Here is a 19916-nt window from a genome sequence, read left to right as displayed (position 1 = left end):
CAACTCTGCTTGCTTCCCTTGGGAAATGGGTACTGGTAACAGGCATTTTTTTAATAAACACACCAATGAGAATCACAACCAAGGCACATGTACAACACACAGGAATCATCAGCTTTCAGAACGGAAACTTTATGGCACTTCCTCACAGTCTGTACACTCACAGTCTGTACAGCGCCCACGTTAATTTAGGTTATTTACATATCCAGATCCATTTCAGGCCAGGCAGAGCAGATAACTAAAGAGTTTACATGCTCACCATTATCTTCTCCAAGCACCGAATTTAAAATACATGACTGCCTGCTGTGCACTGGAGGATTTGTTTCTGAAGGCAAATTTAACAAACCAACCATTTCCTCTGTGGATGACTGATGCATGAGAAATCTGAAGTATCTGCATCTACAGTTGTGGATGCTACAGACTCCAAAAATTTATCTGCAAATTTTCTGCTGAATATTTCAAGCTTGAGTAGAAACAAACCCAGGAAGTTCCTCAACAGCTGCAGTAAAGGCTTTAATCTCATTATAAAAAACCCATCAATTGGATTTGTTCCATAGCCACTTCTAAAGCTCCCCTTACTCAGGGATAATATAGAGCATGGTCTGTGTTGTATTTTATTACCAAAGTTTCCAAAAGTATAGCTTTTTGTGTGGCAGAAAAATGGGTAAAGGTCCTTCTTGGTTATACACACAGCAGATAAAGGGCTATCTTAATAGCATCATCTTGTGAACATACGTAGCCATAAGAAAAGAAAAAAGCAATCTCTGCAATTGTAAATTTGAACATGTGATAGACTTCACATTAAGTACTAGACTGTTCTCTGAAGAAAGAAAACCTAAGAAACAGCAAGACAAGTAAATGTTTACCTGTGCCACAGACAATGTATACACTGAGTCCAATTACTGTTGTTGATCAATTTAAATCTGATATATGGTCTGCTGCAAAATCTCTTACCAGGACAGTCCTTGACAGCTGTATCAATGTACATAGTTCTATTGTCAGAAAAAAGCACTCTGTGCTGGGCAAACATATTCTGAAAAATTAGATTAAGCATTTACAGAATCGAGGTTTGTATTCCATTAAGTCACTTTTATGCCATCATTAGAAAATGCCCCTAAGAAATGGGTTTCAGGGATTAACAAGGAAAACTTGGCACAGAGAGATATCTAATACTGGCATTGCATCAACAACATAACTGCACTCAAGTCTCAGCAAATGCAGGTTTTGTCGACTTCAGTTTGCAAATTTTGACAGCCATTGGTTGAAACCTGCCCCCATAAAAAATCCAAGCCTGAAATGGCATTGCCTGTGTTTATACACCCTGAGAAATAAGACTCGGATTTACAAAGACCTGAGTAACTTCTATTTCAACACAATGGGATGCCTGTTACAGAGGGTACAGGACACCTGAGGCAAAGCAAAGTATCTGGCCACTACAACATAGCAAATAAATTTTTATTCAGATGATAAAGGAAAACATATTTGCAAAAAGAAAGATCTAGGGAGTTTTACCTCTCCCCTGAAATGTAGAGAAGTCCCACAGGCTCAAGCATGTTAGTGCTTGAGCGAAAGAAGAAGCAGGTTCTTTAAATCACAGGCTAAAGTCACTATCTGCATTAACTGCACAGAGATTTCATCTCCACATTGCCCCCTGATTGATGCAATCTGCGTACGAGGAGTAATCTAAATAGAGGATTGAGCATATTTGGCAGGTCTTGCACCCCTCTTCACAGAGAATAGTTTTGTCATAACTCACAATATAGTTACTGTAATACTGCTCAAACAGTGTGCTGTGTGGCATAGACAACTGCTTGGCCATTTCATATAGGCTTTCTGGCTTCAAGTCTTCAATGCCATAAGTTTCAGTCAGGATATATTCTAATTTCCAGTTCGATTCGTTTTTCTTGTTGGCGTCTCTGAGGTCCAAGTAAAACTGCCAAAGATCCTACAGTTAAAAAAAAAAAAAAAAAGAAAAAGAAAAAAAGAAAGAAAAAAATAGGCGCTGCTGTATTGCTTTCTTCCCTGCTTCATTAAGTCTCTGGAGTGATATATTGATTAGGAAGCTGTCACTCCTCATTATTCACATGTGAATAGAAGGTCACGTCCCACCCCAAGCGCTGGGCTTACACCCAAAGCCGGTACTTGCAGAGCGGTAATGGTGGGGGGATGGGGAGGAGGAGAAAAAGGAGCCACAAAGGCAGCAGTGGCAGTCTTAGAGGGCTTTCCTGTCCAAAATCCACAACGCTCATATCTGCTTTAGGAGTGGGGCAAAAGAGCCAGAAGTTTCCTTTCTGTGGGCTCTACTTGAGGGGCAGAACAGACAGAAAAAGAACGGCCCAGGATGAAGTTAAGGAAAAGGAGGGATGTCGATGCAGGAGTGAAATTTGAACAAGAAAGGAGCAGCCTGAATTAGCATAGGTCTCCAGAGAGAAACCCCAGTCCCAATCAAGCTGCAGGGTGCATTGTCACTGAACTCGGCAGGGTCAAGATTTTATCCTGAATTACAGAGAGAAAGCCTAAACCATTCACAGCCAAAATAATTACACAGGATTCACTTTATCTCCAAAAATCACATGAAACTACAAAGTAGAAGCCTTCTACTTTTCACTTTCCTTCTAAATTTATCTAATATTCCCTACAAAAACTCTACATAGCAAGGTGAATGATTACAAAAAACGTTCTATGGTTAAAAGTGCTTTCTTCATCAGCCTGTTTACACCCTTTAGAAACATTTCATGGGCTGCATCCCAAAACCCAGGCTATGGCCAGAAAACAAAATTGGTATGTAAGCATGCAAGATTCAGATGAACCTCTTTCAGCATTGCAGAGATCCCTGCAAACAGTTTTAGGATTTTGCCCAGAAAAATTCTGTCTTTGATTCTACATCATAAGAATATTCAATACAGAGCAGAAAGTACTGGGGAGCTCTGCAGGCACAGGAAGAGTAACCAAGTTCTCTTTCAGATTTCCTTTCCTATGCCCAGGAAGAAAAACTAAGCATAGGCACCCAAGTTCCATCACCAGCAGCCATAATACTACAAAGACTGAAATCTTGCTGTAATTTTTACAGACACTATAAAGTCTTAAATAATGCTTTAAAATCTTTACTTACCAGCAAGCTATAGTCAAAAAGATCATATTGATACAGTCTGACACCAGGGTTATTGGACTCTATTTGCCATACATCCTTCACTGGGGTTACAGCAGGTGCCACGAACAAGGAATTGACTGGCTTTTCTGCAGAAAAAGGGAAGTTGAGGAGACAGTTTCCTTTCAATCATTTCTTTTTCAAACAAATGTTTTTGTAGAGTACCAACACAGCAAAAACAAGAGTGACAGGCTTAAAGACATTAAGAAATTTTTTCACCTGATTTAGATGTACCTACTGTGAACTGCCATACTTCCAATGGATAGACCAAACTGTGAAATATCACAGTACCCACTCCAGTGTAGAACATTTAAGCCTGTCTATACTAGAGGCTTCCCAACCAATTCAGCTGTCTGTCCAAAGCTGCAAAATGGTCTTGCTTATATGTAAAGTCTCTGTATTTTGTATATTTCTACTAAATAAATATTTAAAAACTTTAATTGCTGGTTCCATACTGTATTTTACATGTTGCTGTATGTATTCATGATGTTATTAGAAACACCAGGGTCTGTTTCATCACCTGACCCTGAGTAGCTCAGCATCTACTGTGTGAACACCGACCTTTACAGCAACTGAACCATGAGGATGTATGTGAGTTTTATTGAGACAGAATGTGCAGGTGAGTACATTGAGAAGTTCTCAGTGGGACAAAAAGAAAGCAGTGTCACAGCAGTGAAATCACAAGGTCAGCCTCCACATATAGGCAGAAGTTCTGAAAGTTTGAAAATCAGTAGATTCTTCTGGAGAAAATACAGCTGAGGTCTATTTCAGTACTCTGGTGTTGGCTGCAATATTGCATTTGTCTTGAATTCTCTGGAATTTTGTCAAGAGGAAGACATCCTGAATAGAAGACAGTTTAAAACTGTACAGACATACACAATGTGTATTTGATTACTATTTAAATTTTGTCAAAAGATGCAAAATTACTAAAATAATTGGGAAGTAGTTACTTGCACATGCAAACTTTAACAACAAACACCAAGATCAATCTGTTCCCAGTGAAATTTGCAGCAGCGATGATGGTTTCATGAACAAATGGGACAATGTGTAAAAATATAGGTATAAGACTGCATTGAGCATAATTTTAAAAAAATAAAATAATAAATAATAATAAAAAAAATAACAACAACAAAAAATAAAGCCCAGTTCTTTCACTGGGCTGGATTATTTTTTATTAGAGATTAGCACCATGTAAAAGGTAAAAATTTGGAACAGTATTACCTAGTCAGCATTTTGCGCATTGCTCATATGAGTTTATATAAATCATAGATGAAGAGCCATTTAACATTTGGGTAACCTCTTACAGTTCTAATATGAAGACAAAACTTGTTAGAGTTCTTCTGTTAGAGATATTACGAGTGCTCCATATGGCCATGCCCATGCTTAGAACTAAAGGATTTCAAAGCAATAAACAAAAATTTCAACGTGGGTGATTTTCTTGAAGGGAAATTAGCTGATCTAAGAGATGCAACAGGCAGAGACTTTCTTTCCCCTACCTCCTGCTTACCCTTATCTTAATTAACTTTGAAGCAGCAGGGAACTCAGCAGAGAGGCACAGTAATGATGCAGGAAATACAAGAACATAGAGCATGTCTAGCTGGCCTGAGAACATTCCCTTTGACACATTACACAATAGCAACTGGCTGGTATAATTTGCCCATGTCACTGGGAGAGCAGAGAGGAAAGACTAGAAATTCTTGAATAGGCATAAGCATTCATTTAAAAGAAAAAAAAAAAAAAAAAAGGTTAGGAAGCTTGGGGAGTCTCTGCTGACATCAACAAAAAAAAGACAGTCACCCTTGCAAGGTTCTCTTTGGAAATAAAATTGGAGTGTGTGAGATAAGTAATACATGACCGTATATCCCAATTTCCTTTCTTCAATTATTTATAACACAGGCTGACTAGAAAGAACATGCAAGAAAGTATTAATTTGCTGTTAATCAGGAAGAAAAAGTTCAGGAGTCAACAAGCATCATTACCTTCTTCATCCAGGAGGACCATGATACTATCTCTATGTGTATGTCCGAAAAACTGGCCCGCAATAACACTACTGTATTTGCGAAAAATCTTTACCAGCCTCTCATTGTAATACTCCCTGACAGCTGTAGTGTTCCTTGCATATGGCAAATATCCTACTGGGACATGACCTATTATATACACCTAAGGAATTAAATACAGAAAGCACAATTAGCACCTTAATTTGAAACTTAAAATCTTAACTGTATCCTAGAAGTGGTTACCACAGTTTCATAGTAACACTTTATTTAAAGCATTTTAAAATGGCATTCTAAAAGCTGTAAATCATGACAGTTTTTTAATATAAAATCCCAACAGTAAGATCACCTGAATTCATAATACCAGTTTAGTATATTATTGGGGAGAAAAAAATGTTCCAATAAATCTGTGCATGGTCTTAGGCCTAAGGAAAATGTTATCAATTACTTCAAATGAAAAAAAAATAAGTTACTAGGGCAAGGCTTATAATTTGGCATCACAAGAGGACAGAAGAAAAAAAATATGTTTGAGTATTACAGTCTACTCCAGAGTCAGAGAGTCACCAGAAACATGGATAACTAGTTAAAACTCCTGTCTGAGGTAGTAGATACTTAGTGCCAACTGCACACACCAACTAACATGCTGCAGGGTCTCCTGAGAAAGGGATATCTCTTTTCTCCTGAGTGTAATATAACATTCTAAAATTGCAACACTGTAGCCAAATGCAAACATGTTTCAATTAAATACTTTTGCTCAGATGATGATCCAATCCCCATGCCAATGAATGAATCAGTCAATCAGGAGACAACAATTTAAACCTTCACTTCAAAACCTGTGTATTATACGACAAGTTATTATAGCACTCAAATGATAGCAAGTACTGCAACCTGGCTAAATTTTTTGGCTGATAAACTCTTTTCTAATTTCTATTTTTGATACTTTACATTACAATGAAAATAAAATATGCTAGCTTTTGTCTTAGGCCAAGAGCATATGTTTGAAAATTAAAGGCTATGTGTAAAAAGGTCAAACTGACCTCTACAATATTTTACATGGTAGGAAAGAAAAAGTATTTTACTATATCATTTGAGAAACTTAATTCAACTAGTTTATTAATTATTGCCGTAAAATGTGCATATTAAAGGAGGAATTATGAAAAAATAAAATTTTGACTTTGTAGTATCTTTGGCAGCATTATTATTATTATTCTTCTAGAAGTGTGTTTATACTTTCATTTTTCCTACTTATTCCATCTTTTTTTTTTTTTTATTTTTTTCAAAATTGAAACAAATAATGATTGCTTCTGTTCCAGATCCCTACCTTTTCCTTCTTTTGTGAAGAGGTTTCAAGTATTTCCTCCAGCCAGGCAAACTGGTTGGCTGGGTCTGTGATATTCACAGTTGCCTTGTTGGGGCTGTAATACAAATTTGTGTTCAGACTGATTATCCTGAGTGGTTGATGGCTATTACTGGGTTCAAACAACTGTGTGTAGAAGCCACCTGTGAAAATAAAACCAACATCAGATAACAAATTAAAGGCTTCAAAGCACAACTTTACAATCAAAGTACACCACTGACAAAATACCCAACTTTCCTCTTTCTAACAGGATATCATACTCATTCAAGCCACAGTCACCTTATCACAATAGACCTTGTTAACAATGTTTTCAGCCACATTTTACTAGAAGCTGACACTGAATTATTTATGAATTCTTGCCTGTATTATCTTAGTGTTTATTTGACAGTATTTAGATGCAATTGTCCAACTGACATGCAAAAAGTGCCCTGTAATATTTCTTCCACACTGACAGATACAGTAGTTGTGAAAGGCCCATACTTCTTGAAATACCGCAAACATAGAGGCTCCTTCAGGAACAACTGTTTGAGCTTAGTAGCCTTGTACTTTGGAAGTCATTTAACTTCAGACTGATGATATGATGAAAAGTAAGGATCACATTTTTCAAACCTTGCTCCAAAAATTCTCCATGGCATGCTGAGCTTCTTCAATAAGTATAAATTCATAGTTCATGGACTTCAATGGAGCCATGGCAACAGAAGAATAACAATATAATTTAACTTAAGGTCTGCCTCTTTGAGTTTTATTACCCTCATTCGAGTTTCTACTTCCACTCTTATCCAGAGTTTGCTTTCATTCAGGACACAAAAACACAAATGTAACTTCCAAATCCCTAATGTTTGAGTGGATTGGAAATTGGATTGAACATTTCAGTCGTTTGCTAAAAAGAAAAATTCTCATTAGGATATAATTATTCTGCCAGTTTAGTAAGGTGCACACAAATATTAATGGCATAATCACCAAAGCTATGTGCCATCATAACCTGAATAAAAATGTACCTATTCAGTGTGCTCTGAAATACATATGTCATTAAAACAAAAACAGCATTTTAACAGTTTTTTTCCCATCAAAGTAAAGTTTCGTGTGTGTCATGCACCCTTCATCTAAAAAGTGTTACGAGGTCTCGAAAGCAGAAAGATATTTCACATGCATTGGTTCAAAGTCAATAACACTAAACATGTTACAAGAAGTGATAAATATTGCATCAGAAAGTAATAAATGTATTCTGAATATAGGCATTGCCATTCAAAAAGATAAGTAACTTCTTCCAGGAGCAGCATTATAGATAATCCATTGTTCTGACTCATCCTATGAGACTTAGCTAAACAAACAGGACAAATCCACAGAATCATTAATTTTCTAAGCCCTAGTTTCACAATGTATTACTGCCATACTTTACCTTTTCTGAAGGTATTGATTGCTTCATCATTTAGCCAAGGTTTCCAGAAATCTGCTACAGCATTGTAAACTTCACTGGTAGTTACAGGAAGCTGGTCCTGTGAGAGAGAACCTGCCTAAATCTTAGTATTCAGACACACAGACAAAAAACTTGCCTGACCTCTTGCATAAAATGTAAGTGTATCCACTCATCACCAGGAGAAATTCAAGAAAGGAAAAAAACAACTGCTGAATATCCAGTGTGGCTGATCAGGAAAAAATGCCTAAACTTAGAACTGATTGCAATGCATTGTTAATGCATTATTAAACTAATGCCAGAAACATGTCAAGCCTTAAGAATACAGCAGAATGGAAAACCATACATTCTGCAAAATTAATAAATGCATCAACTGTCAAGTCAAAGTCTAAAAATAAAGTCTTTTGGATGAAAATAAGTTTCTTCTTCAAGTAACTTGGGTTTCATAGCAGCTCCCCAAAACTCTTTGGCCCTCAGAAACCATTCTGGTGAAATTCACAAATGTTTTCATGATGTCCTTTTTTTCTTGTAAGAAAACATTTTAAAATGTACAAGGGAAAGTTTTGTCAATGTTTTCTCCCACTGACTGTAATTAGGGCTGTAGCACTCTTCAGTCTGATGAGACCCATGCTCTGATCTAACCCTGACAGGAAGATACCAGCCTGTCCTTGCCTTTCCTAAAACATCTGGAGTCTTGGTGCTAGAAGGAGAAAACCCAGGGATTGAAAAAATTGCAGTGCGTGTTTTCTTAAACATAAAATTTGACCTTTCTAAGATCTTTGAAACTAAACCTATGTTATTAGAGGTTTAGGCAGTAAATCTCTGTCTAGGAGCAGAGCAATCAGACATCTGTTGAGGCATTTGTTGATTGCAGTGCCCAGACATGTGCTGTTAGGACAGCTTTGAGCCAGGGCTAACAGTTACTAACAGACACAGCAAAAACCTGATTCTAGATAAAAGGCCATGTTATGGACTGAAGGTGCTCTGGCCCCAGGCAAGTCAGTGTTCTCTGAACTGCTATAAGCAGTTTGGGGACTTGTTTTAAACAGGGGCAAGGGTGTGAAACAAGTAAGACTATGCAGTAAGGCCAAGGTTACAATATATGATCTGAAAAGTATGCCAATGCTTGATTAACCTGAGTAGTATTTTTAACAGGTTCTTCAGGAAAAATCACCCAGGATTGTTCAGTTGTTAAGACAGACAGCTCAGAACACAAAAGAGCAATAAAATTCTTTGGTTTGCAGTGTGTGTACAGCATTTACACTTGATTTGGAACAGCCTACAGTGCCTGGCTTGCTCCATATCACTTCCGCTCTACAGGATATTTGCCAAGCCCACCCATATGAAAAAAAGAAGAAATGTCATAAAGAGCAAAAAACAAACATTAAAAAATTGAACAAGTTGAAATAACCCCATAGTGGGGATTGTCTGATCCCATGTCTTTTTCAAACAATAACTGAAAAACATGCCAGTTCTGCACGTTGGTGAAACATGCCATTTCAAAGTATCACAGAAACACTCCTGAATGGCTTTGTGCAGGGAGAACTAACAACAATCACCAGTTATTCCAATCACCAGCTTGTTTCAATTTTCTATTTGCTGCCCATCTGCCCCTTCTGAGTATCTTTTCTTTCTGTCTCCAGATTTAATTTCACAAACAAAATTCATATTTGTTGAAAAAGTCCCTACATTCCTTGTTTACAAGGTTTTTTTAGGTTTTTTTTCCTCTGTCAGATGAGATTGCTGAATAACAATTCTCTACTAAGACATTTTTTAAAATGAAACAAAGTGAACACAAAACACTCTGTGACACTTCAGTTAAGGTGTTATTTAATACCTTCCCAGTGTTTTCTAGTGAATCAACCTGTCCCCATGCCAGTGCATATGAAAAGCTGTAGCTTTACTACCACAGTAAGAACACAAAGGACTGAAGTCACAGTTTGGTTTGTGCACTCCCACTTCCAATATACATCTAGCTGTTACTTTGTCTCTCACGTTTTCTTTGCCATGTCTCTCAGCACCTCTGCTATGCCCCTATTAGGAAACCACTAGCTCCAGCAATGACACTGACAATCACACAATCACCTGCTGCACCAACCTACACCCTGACAGGCCTAAAAAACACCACAGAAAGCTGGAATACAAGCCTTGAGGGTGTGAAGGGGTGTTACTGAATTCCCATGAGGAATTTCAAACAAAATATTTCAGCTGACCTGCTTCACATCCCTTCCAATATCCTCACATCCAATGACAGCATTTGTTTCTGATCCAGTGTGCTGCCAGATCGACCCACAAAACACTTTAAAGGACAAATGAAGCAACTGTTTACTTTTGAGCATGCCAAGAACAATATTCAGCACAGTCAAAGTGAAAAAGCACCATCCTCAGCTGCACATAACTAGTGAATCATCAATGTGATTATTTCTAAATGCCCAATGAGGAAAGAAAAGTAGACATATTTTTAATAGTAGTGGCAAAACTATGGGAACGTTACAAAAACTCAGCCATTATTTTAGTTAAAAAGAAAAAAAAATCTAATGATGCTAGCTGACAGATTTCCAGTAGGCCTTTCAGTAGGCTTTAAAACTTACCACAGGCTCACAGGTCCATTATTGATGTCACTTCTGCTAGATTAAGTTACTGTATACCCACGCATGACATGACACATGACACAGTAAGGAAAAGTATGTGTGTATTAACTACATTGACACATGGTGGTTCTAAGCCATGAGGAATGATTAGTAGTAAATTTGTGTGACCTCAGGCCATGTACAGATTGTACCCAGGGTCAGGGTTTCCCTAGGTAAGTGCACAGAGAGTCATGTAGTTTCTGTTCTAAAGTGGAACTATTTATACTATTATATGCTAACTGTAGAATTCTGTCTCCAGAATAACAGTTACACATAATTATTTTTCATACGTGCTTTCCCAGGAGTTAAGAACACACTCAGTATGATGTATGAACAAATTTCTAACTTGTTTTACCTGTGGCCAGTAGTCATGATTGCCTAAGGCTGGAAAAACCTGAAGATCTGGAAAGAAACTACGAATTGTAGAACTCAGATTACCAATGATGCTGATGACCAACTTTGTTGAGAGCTCTTTTATGGGAACATGAGGAGGGCTATCTCTGAAAAAGGAAAATGTTTGATTAACAAAGGTTTGTTAGCAACACAAGGAAGGCAAAGAAGTCTGCAAACACATCTACATTCTAGCATGTAACACTACTATACAACTTAATTAAAATCACAGAATCAAAGGCTCTCTGCAAAGGCTTTTGTTTAAAAAAACATGAACAAGTAGACTTGTTTAGACAATGTCTATCCTATGATTCATATTTATCATAATGAAGATTTCTTAGAAATTAGTCATCATTTTGAGCTACTGTGCAGTTTGTGTTGTATATCTTTCATCACCTGCACATCATTGCTAGTTTCTTTTTCCCTTTTAACAATATCCTGTTGAAAATTAAGTACAATAAGGTAAGTGAAATAAATTAATCACTTGCCTTCATATATTTAACACTCCCAGTAAAAATGAGTGATTTAACATAAACTAGTTCTCACAATCAAAAATACTAATCTCTTTGATAAATTATCCATCGATGTATGCTTTAAAAAATTGGGTGGTGTTAGACCTGAGAGTTCTGCTATGGCAGAAGGGTAAGTTAATGCTATCTTTTATGAATACCTAGAAAGTAACAAGGCACAGTACTATGCCTTGATAGCATAGTACTATGAAGCTGCTCCCTTTCACACTTCTTTGTCTAGTCCCACTGCTAAGGCACACAAAACCTCACAGGTAACATCTCTGAGAGTCTGGAACAGGAAAGGTAAATGTTCTTACTCAACAGAAGCTTGCAATGAGTCAGTTACTGCCCTGACCTTTCTTTTTGCATTTTTTACTTCCCGCCCACCCTGCACCATTTTTATTAACTCTCACTAATATAGCCCTATGCTAAATATGACAATGAACAATATAGCAGTTACTACAGAGATCAAAATCTGTCCCTGAAGCCTTATGCTCTCACTCACTCTTCCACTTTTGCCATTTGGACAACTAAAGGGACAACTAGCATTTGTGAGATACTGAACTTCAATCTGTTGGTGCAAATACAAACTTGTGAGTTGCCACACTATTTGGCTATCCAGCTTTAAGTGCAGAGTGACTTGAACACTTACCCTGTCCAAATCATGAATGAAACCTGCTCTTTTGAATCCTTCATGAATGCAAATGCTGACAAAATAAGTTGATAAGGAGAATCACACAAAAAGTCCCCAAAAGGGCCTGGGTTGGAGGCATTGGCTCCTTTGGAAGAAGAACAGACTTTGGTGCGATCAGGGGTAATGTGGTAAGTCGGATCTAAATGTAGGTCAGATACATGCCAGAATTGCCCTGTTTTCAGAAAACAAAGATTAAAGGAAATTCTTTATTTGCATTTGAACTGGATATACCAGAGTATTTCCAAGTTTACTCCAGTTTATCTACAGCTCCTATTTAAAGTTAATAGGTTTCTGATTAGCCTGCCTGGTAAGTATGAGCAAGTTCTTCCTGATGAGTCCTTCATGTAGACTGCTTAGAAAATCTGAAAACAGAAGCAGAGGCATGGGTATATGCTATTCACCAAAAATGAAATGGAGATTGGAAGGAACTGAAAAATCACCTCCTTTCCATTAATAGCAATCTGGAAACTGGATAGTAGAAGCAATAGAAGGACTTCTCCATTCCACTTGAAAAGAAAGGGAGCCACATTTTAATTATTTTTCCAGACTTTCCCTGGCTGGAAGCTACTGCAAAAGATGACAAGAAAGATGTCTAGAAAGAAAGACAAGAAACAGCACATGTGTAGAGACTGGGCCTCTCACCATAGAGCATTGTGTTAGCCCTACCTACCCACTACCGTCCAGGCTGACATGCTCTCAGCCACTGTTACATAGCACTACATGGATAAAGCAGCTGAGAAGTTTAAGAATATGTAGAATAAGATGAACAAAGCCTGTGTATCAGCCTTCAAGTTTCATGTAAATTTTAGAGTATTTTCTTTCTGTCAGTTTCAAAGCACTTGGTAAAGGCACACATGTATCTGGGGCAGTGGTTGTGAAACAGGGACAGATATAAATTGATTTTTCCCAAGGTCACACACTCACTCTATGGGCGAGCAGGCACCACACGGCTGTACCTCATGGAGTTTTCTTTCAGGAATCAAAGACTAGAGGTGATCTTCAACATCTGTAAAATTGTGATGCCTACCAACAGGAGACAAACGCCGGGACACTGCTGTGTGCTTGTCCCGAGGCAAGTGTGAGTAACATGGGATGAGAATTCTGTGGGAAACCATTTCTACATGGTTTCACCTGCACGCACGCCCCGAGCGGGGATCAGGCCAGGCAGAGCGTGTGTTTGCTGCCAGCACAGCCCAGCACAGCCCAGCACAGCCCCCAAACGCGGTGTTTGCAGTGCGTGCCTCGGGACACCGCGCCAGAGCAGGGCAGGGCTCACCTCACCTCACCCGCCGGCCTGCCGGGACGACTAAATATAAACCCCGTGTAACCCCCCGTACCTGAAAAGAGCCATGTGGACTGATCTAGCAGTCACGTGTGGCCGAAGCCAGTTGGGACAGGGAATGCTACGGCAGCAGGTTATGTGCGAGGAGCGGTGCCAGGGGGAGGGAAGGGCTACCGCAAGAAGGGACCGCGCAGCCCGCCCCCCACCTCCGCCGCCGGGCTGGCAGCGGCCCCCGGCCGGGCCTCCCTCGCCGGGCCGCCCCTCAGCCGCCTCCCCCGCCCTCCACGGGCGGCCCCTCAGCCGCTGACCCCCGGCCGACTCACCCACGGCGGAGCGGGGCCGCTGCGGGCCGGCCGGCGCCGCCTCCAGCGCGGAGCAGAGCAGCGCCAGCCCGAGCACCGCCCGCAGCTCCATGTCGGCCCTGCGGGAGCGCCCGGCCCGCCGACGGCGCTGCTCGTGTGACCGCCCCGGCGGCCGGGAAAGAGGCGAGCCCCGGACGGCTTGTGCAAGCCCCGGCCCTCCGCGGGGCCGCCGGAAACCACCGCGCCCCGCCCGCACCGCTCGGGGCCAGAAGCAGCCCCGGTCCGCGACCCCGCTGTCGGACTCGGGCTGCCGCCTTGAGCCGGCCGTGCCCGCGGTGACCTTCAGGAGGTGCCACCCCCGCCCGGCTCGGCGCGAAGGAGCTCGCAGGAGCCAAGCCTGGCCTCGGGCAGGGCTGGAGCCGGGGCACCGGCTGATGTAAGGCGGCTGTGCTCTACACCCCGCGCCACTCTCAAGCGTCTTTTGGAAGGAAGGTTTCTCATGGCATACATGTAAAAATGGATTCCGATTACTTTTAAGGCTGTAAAAAACAAAATCCCAAAAACACCCAACACTATGAAAAATACTATCAAGTACACCTTTAATAAAGCTTAAGGGGAGCGATGAGGTATATTGTAAATATAAGTCTCTGCTGCCAAAGATTTTAGAACTGCTGTTCATAGAAGTCAAAGTAGTCTCATATAGAGAAGAGTACTTGGCGTCAGTTTTAGGAGATGATCACAGCTATAATGCAATCCTGTGGCTCCCCTGAAATGTCCCGTTGCTCACTGCTGTTCCTGTCACGGCTCTGCAAAGTTGTGTCAGCAGCAGCTGGAAGAAGTCCTATGTGTCAGTATATTCGTCTCTTTTCTACTCCTCTGAGCAGTGTCAGTTACTTCACAAGCACCACTTTTCTCTCCCTTATTTGGCAACAATATAATTTATATTTAGGATAGGGAAAAGTAACTTTTATTTAAAGGGTTACTTTTCTTTGTTTAAAAGTGACTGTAATGCATTATATTTACCAATCAGAGTTTATTTCTAAACCAAGTTTTAATAATTTTCCTCTGCATTCCTTTCCTAGTATTTAAGAAAAACAAACAAACACCTAGGTTTTTTAATTCATGACCCCACAAAACATTTGCTGTGCAGATAAACGGCAGTATTGGGAAAGCAAGTCTGTTTACTGCAATGAAAAGGGAAAAGCAGCTGCTCCCAACTTTCTGAGAAAAGGTGGCTGGTAAGGACAGTCATGTGGCACATGTACCCACAGGCAAGCAGGCAGCAGCAGAGGAGAGGGAGAGAAAGGCTGTTTTAGGTACTGAAGCTGAGGATTAAATAGATTGATAAAACCAAAGGGCAAAAGATGCTGCTTAAAAATAACTTGCACTATACCAGTGAAATGGCCCAAAGCATAGCAAGTGAAGTTCCCCATACCACTCGATCACATTCTACTTTTCATTTCTTTGATTAAAAAAAGATAGCTCTTAGATTTTAAAGACTATCACTGTCTACCATGTAAAATATATTTACAAAAGCTTATTATAAAGGGCTCTGTTTTCCAGATTGTACAGTGTTCTACCACAAGAGAAAACAGACTTCAATATTCCTTTCAAACTGTCTTTTGTGAAAAAATTAACAGCACTGAATTTTATGTTTGTGTGGGGTAGGTGCCAGTTACATGTGGAGTTTTGTCAGATGAGTTACCCATTCTCTACCCATATTCTATCCATCCAGGGAAGCAAGAAACCTCTTCACATTATCGCATGCCAGATCTGAAGGATGAGGCCTGGGAAGTTGGGCAAGATGCGAATCCTGCACCTCTGGCTGCAGCCACACATACCACTCACAGAGCAATGACCAGCTAAATCCACAGCTCAGCTTTGCCTTTGTTTACAAGGCTATAGGTAGCTACACCTCTGTGTGGTTCTCTGAGTCGGTGTGTAGAAAACATGGACTCTCCAAACAATTTCCTCAATGCTGCTAAAAATCTGTTTCAATTTTCCTAAGCATACAGCAGTTTTTCCCACTCTGGCCTTATAGGAATATATTGTTCAGGAATAAGGTCTTAATTTCTCATTTAAGAAGCATTTTATTTTAAATTGCTCACAGTGCAAATTGTTATCTCTTGTACATATTAGCTATGAAACAACAGCTCTGAGGGAAGTGCAGTAGGTTCATGTTGTACTGTTTTCCTCCCATTCCAGTGGAGACCGATGTAAGGGAGTTATGATCTTTACCCTTTCCTCCCACCCTTTGAAAGACTTTAATATTTGCATATTAGCAAAAAAAAACCCCAAAACCCACCAAATCTATCAAAACAAATTTAAAGCTCTAACTATTAAAATCAAAACTCTACAAACTCTGGAACATCATCTGCCAATCTACTGACCTTAACCTGCACTTAGTAACAAATTCCCAGTGAAGAGCTGAAACTTATGTGAACATCTCACTTCTCTGTCTACATAAATACAGTTAAGTTTGTATTTTTCCAGCAAAAAGCCACCAAAGTCAATTTTCATTTCCTTTCTGCATAGAAAGGTTGCTGCATCATTGTGTACCACATGGTTTTCTGGCCTTTTAACTCAGAAAAAGAAACTCTGAATACCTCCCTCCGGGACACCGATACATTAGCTGATTAAATACAAAAGGAACACAGGTTTAAAAAACGTTTTAATTTGTTTTATCTGCATTTCAAAGCTATTCAAATATTTTTCATTTACTGTAAAAAAGGAAAAAAAGAGGCAAGTGTATCAGAAATTTAATGCCAAGTTTAAACTGTTTCACTATACAGAACAAGCATGCCAGTTTGATGGCATAACTTTTTTTATAAAAAAACACCCCCCCAACAAAAAAAAAAATCTTTATTAACCTTTCATGCAAGAAATGTGCATTTTAGCTACGACCAATCATGGACAGGGCATTAACCCATCCAACAGAAGTAACATCTGGACAGAAGTTGGGTGTATTCTATGCTTTCTCATAGTGGCGAACAGCAACCACGTCACCAAAGGTGAGAGTCTGCAAGTCCAAGGAAAAGACAAATGTTAAGAGGCTGGGCCATTTTCTGTAATGGTTTAACACATTATGAAGTCCATGCTAAATCAAGGTTGGCTTATACTATGTAATTTACAGAAAAACAAATAGATCATTGACATTTTAAATGAACAAGAAGCCAAACCTTAGCATCATTTCTTATGGGAATCACAGCTTTCTCCTTGCTGCTTTCACACCAAAGAAACACAATACACATTTACAAGGCAGCTGTTAAAAATTTAACTTTCTGTTTATTTTCTTAAAATATAGCATTGTTTTAATACAGACTTAACACTTATTTTCCCAAGCTTTATCCCACTAAGATATGCAACCTAAAATTACAAGGCCTCTATATTATTATGCATAAATATAAACTCCAGGAGAGCCTTGTCTTAAAAAGGTACATTCTGTACCCTGTGTAGCTAGAACTACCAATACTCTAGTCACTGCAGTTGTGCAGAACACCAACTACTGTGTGCATTCTGGAGCTATTTCCTGTAGTAGAACAAGGCATCTCATTGTATTCAAATTCCAAAGGACAAGATTTTCTATATCTGTGTGATTCATGCATAGCTGCTTCAAAAAGAAAAGCATGTGCTTTCCCTTGAAACACTTGTCACTTGTGTTTCACTATGCTTGTAAAGTTTGTAAAGTATTGTAAGTCTTCATCCACATAGATACTCTCTGAAATAATTAGGAAACAAAATAACTGATCTTCAACAATCAAATCTGACAGATTAGTACAGCTGAAGACATTTTATTTTTGAAAGCTACATCTCTATGCCATGGAAAGTGCTATCCTGGACATTAGCTATAGTAACTTTTAACATTTATTCATATATTATGTTATTTTATAACATTTATTTTCAAGCCCATAGTGTTGTTCCTAAAAAGTCAGGAAAGGCAGGTGAATTTTCTCTGACTGTTCTCCACACAATTGCTGTTTATCATGGCTTTTAACTAGACAGGAGGACTAAACCCTTTATTATTAAATATGAAAAAAAATATTGGCTCCCATAATATTGTAATTTTATTTTCACAGGAAACTACTTGTTCTGTGTAAGTAAATACTATTTATGTGTGCATACATAAAAAGTTTTTAAAGAAGTCTAAATTGTCACTGGCAACAGATAATTTCCTATATAATCAAGAACTTTGTATCATTACAAGCTCATCAGGACTTTTTTCCTGGGTATTTACATAAGAGTCTAGAAAGAACATATATATGTCTGGAAATCCACAGGCTGACCTACCTAAGCCACTGGCAATTTTTTAATTGTCAGTAAAAGACGAACCAAACCAAACTAAACATTTTAGAAATCCCTGTTAGCGTTCCCCACCAATTAGTTTTGAGTTTGTGTCTAAGTCACACTGTTCACAAAGCTTGAGATAAGGGTAAGTTAGGAGTGTTTGCAGTGCATGCAAATGCTCAGTGTGCTCTATACTTACCATTACCATTTTGCCATCCTTTATTTCTCTCACAAAGTTTGTCTCTTTGCCGTCCCATTTCTGTACGTGCACTAGCTTCTCTCCATCCAGGGTCACAACTGACTGTGAGATACCAAGAAACACAAAGACATGCCTTTAATTAGGGTACTTGGGATTCTGCTCACACATGCAGCATGCACTGTTCTATTGAATTCTCTTCAATAGATGGATGTGGATCTAGAATGATAAAGTAGTCCCAGCCATTTTAAAGCCAAGGCTATGAATCATCCTCGTTTTTAAGTATGAAATCCACACAATTCTTGTTTGTGTCAAAGGATAAAAAAGTTGTTTCCTTTGAGTTCCAGTCTCCCAAGAACCTGTTTCAGATGTGGCCTGGAATAATATTTGATATTAAGCCCCCAAAGGTGCAGGAAAAGAGGCATCTGACTCTTTTGACTGGGAAAAGATGTTATTTGGCTTGTGAGAAAAGAGGGCAACTAACACAATCAATTGACACTGGACGACGGACAGGGAGTTGGCAAGGTGATACATTCAAAAAAGTCATGGTGTAAGCACGTACAGGCAGCAGGACTCAATCTTGCCTTGTTTTCCCGTCCTTTGCCGTGCTATAACTAGTAGCAACAGAAGTTACTCTTTTTCTTTTACCCTACCAAAGGGCAGAGCCTGGGGGGAGGGAAGAAAAAAGGAGAGGCGACGGCAGCCCCAGAGTTCACTTACTTTGCAGTTTCTATCATCTGGGGTAGTTTCATCAAATTCCTCTCCGAGTTTAAAGCTGATTTCTGTGTTTTTGAAAGTACTTTGAGTTCTGATCACTACTTTGTCCCCCTCGCTGCTGATAATCACAGTGGGTTTAGTCACATTCCCCACCTGCCGTGTTGCAAACCCCACTCCTAGACCATTCAAGGGAAAAGAGAAATACATAAAACTTCGGTATTTTTACTTTTTTTTCCCCCCCCCCCCACATTTCGACGTACAGAGATCTTTCACCCCGCACTACAGCTGTAAGCTATCCCTGTGAAACGCTGCTTTCTGCTTCTCCCGTGCCCTTGTACATCGCTACAGTCCGCCCAGCTGTAGCTCCGCGCCTCCCTCGCCGCCGAGCACGGCGGCACCGCGCTCTGTCCGCGGTCACACGCACGGCCGCGATCGCTTTTGCTGCTCAGTCTCAATTCCTTATCACTCCGGCATAATGATTTCTTTTCGGCTTGTTTGTTTCAAACTTATCCTCAGGCAGCACGTGCTCGTCTTTCACACGCTTCCCACAGCCCGGCGGCATTTCCCGGAGCCTCTCCCACACAAACACACCCTGCCCCCCCAAATTAATGATTCGCATCGAATTAGCCCCATGGAGAGAAGCACAGCCGCCAAAACCGCCCCCTCCATCATCACCACTGCTGCCAGTGTTTCACCTAAACCTCTGGCAATAGTGGGGAGCCTTTTCAATTTTATTTTTTTTTTTAATTTTTTTTTTTTTCCAGACGGTGAAAAATTTCAAGGTTCCCTAAGGTGTCGCCGCCCGGCCGTACCTACCCAGTGCCTTCATGTACTCGTCGAAGTTGTGGCTGTCTACCAACTTCCAGGTGGCGCAAAAAGCCTCGACCATGGCGGCCGGCTGCGTGTTCCGAGCGCGGTGCCGGGGATGGCAGGAGCGCCGGGGCGGCCGCGCCGCCCCGCATTTAAAGCCGGAGCCCGGCGGGGGGCCGGGGGCGGGGGGCG

General features: G+C 40.1%; 2 protein-coding genes across 4 annotated transcripts; both read right to left on the bottom strand.

Annotated features, from left to right (window-relative positions):
* Positions 1-1435: 1435 nt before the first annotated feature.
* Positions 1436-14096, bottom strand: SMPDL3A (sphingomyelin phosphodiesterase acid like 3A). 3 transcript variants are annotated; one of them, XM_086876911.1, is made up of 8 exons: positions 13739-14096; positions 12092-12305; positions 10896-11040; positions 7896-7992; positions 6461-6639; positions 5125-5305; positions 3110-3234; positions 1436-1942 (listed from the first exon to the last, which is right to left on the bottom strand). In XM_086876911.1, the coding sequence occupies exons 1-8, from the start codon at positions 13827-13829 to the stop codon at positions 1631-1633; spliced, it is 1344 nt and encodes a 447-aa protein (XP_086733037.1). In that variant the 5' UTR covers positions 13830-14096; the 3' UTR covers positions 1436-1630. The 3 variants fall into 3 exon arrangements, with proteins under 3 accessions (XP_086733037.1, XP_086733038.1, XP_086733039.1); XM_086876912.1 differs by lacking the exon at positions 13739-14096 and adding an exon at positions 13471-13628; XM_086876913.1 differs by lacking the exon at positions 13739-14096 and adding an exon at positions 13058-13156.
* Positions 14097-16371: 2275 nt separating this feature from the next.
* FABP7 (fatty acid binding protein 7) lies at positions 16372-19916 on the bottom strand. Its single transcript, XM_086876914.1, has 4 exons — positions 19731-19916; positions 18918-19090; positions 18201-18302; positions 16372-16736 (listed from the first exon to the last, which is right to left on the bottom strand). The coding sequence occupies exons 1-4, from the start codon at positions 19801-19803 to the stop codon at positions 16686-16688; spliced, it is 399 nt and encodes a 132-aa protein (XP_086733040.1). The 5' UTR covers positions 19804-19916; the 3' UTR covers positions 16372-16685.

The sequence above is a fragment of the Cyanistes caeruleus genome, chromosome 2 (assembly GCF_971803275.1).
Source record: "Cyanistes caeruleus chromosome 2, bCyaCae1.hap1.1, whole genome shotgun sequence".
Taxonomy (NCBI): Eukaryota; Metazoa; Chordata; class Aves; order Passeriformes; family Paridae; genus Cyanistes; species Cyanistes caeruleus.
The sequence above is the reverse complement of the archived record's forward strand: the minus strand, read 5'-3'. Positions and strand labels throughout refer to the sequence as shown.

Bases quoted from the DNA above. Each gene is read 5' to 3' on its own strand.
- SMPDL3A (XM_086876911.1), bottom strand. From the start codon at position 13,829: ATGGAGCTGCGGGCGGTGCTCGGGCTGGCGCTGCTCTGCTCCGCGCTG. The intron at 3,235-5,124 runs GTAATGATGCTT...CTTTTTCTGCAG, and splicing joins GGTCCTCCTGGATGAAGAAG to AAAAGCCAGTCAATTCCTTG. The intron at 1,943-3,109 runs GTAAGTAAAGAT...TTTTAACTGTAG, and splicing joins TTTTTGACTATAGCTTGCTG to GATCTTTGGCAGTTTTACTT.
- FABP7 (XM_086876914.1), bottom strand. From the start codon at position 19,803: ATGGTCGAGGCTTTTTGCGCCACCTGGAAGTTGGTAGACAGCCACAAC. The intron at 19,091-19,730 runs GTAGGTACGGCC...TGAATGGTCTAG, and splicing joins CGAGTACATGAAGGCACTGG to GAGTGGGGTTTGCAACACGG. The intron at 18,303-18,917 runs GTAAGTGAACTC...GGTATCTCACAG, and splicing joins CAGATGATAGAAACTGCAAA to TCAGTTGTGACCCTGGATGG.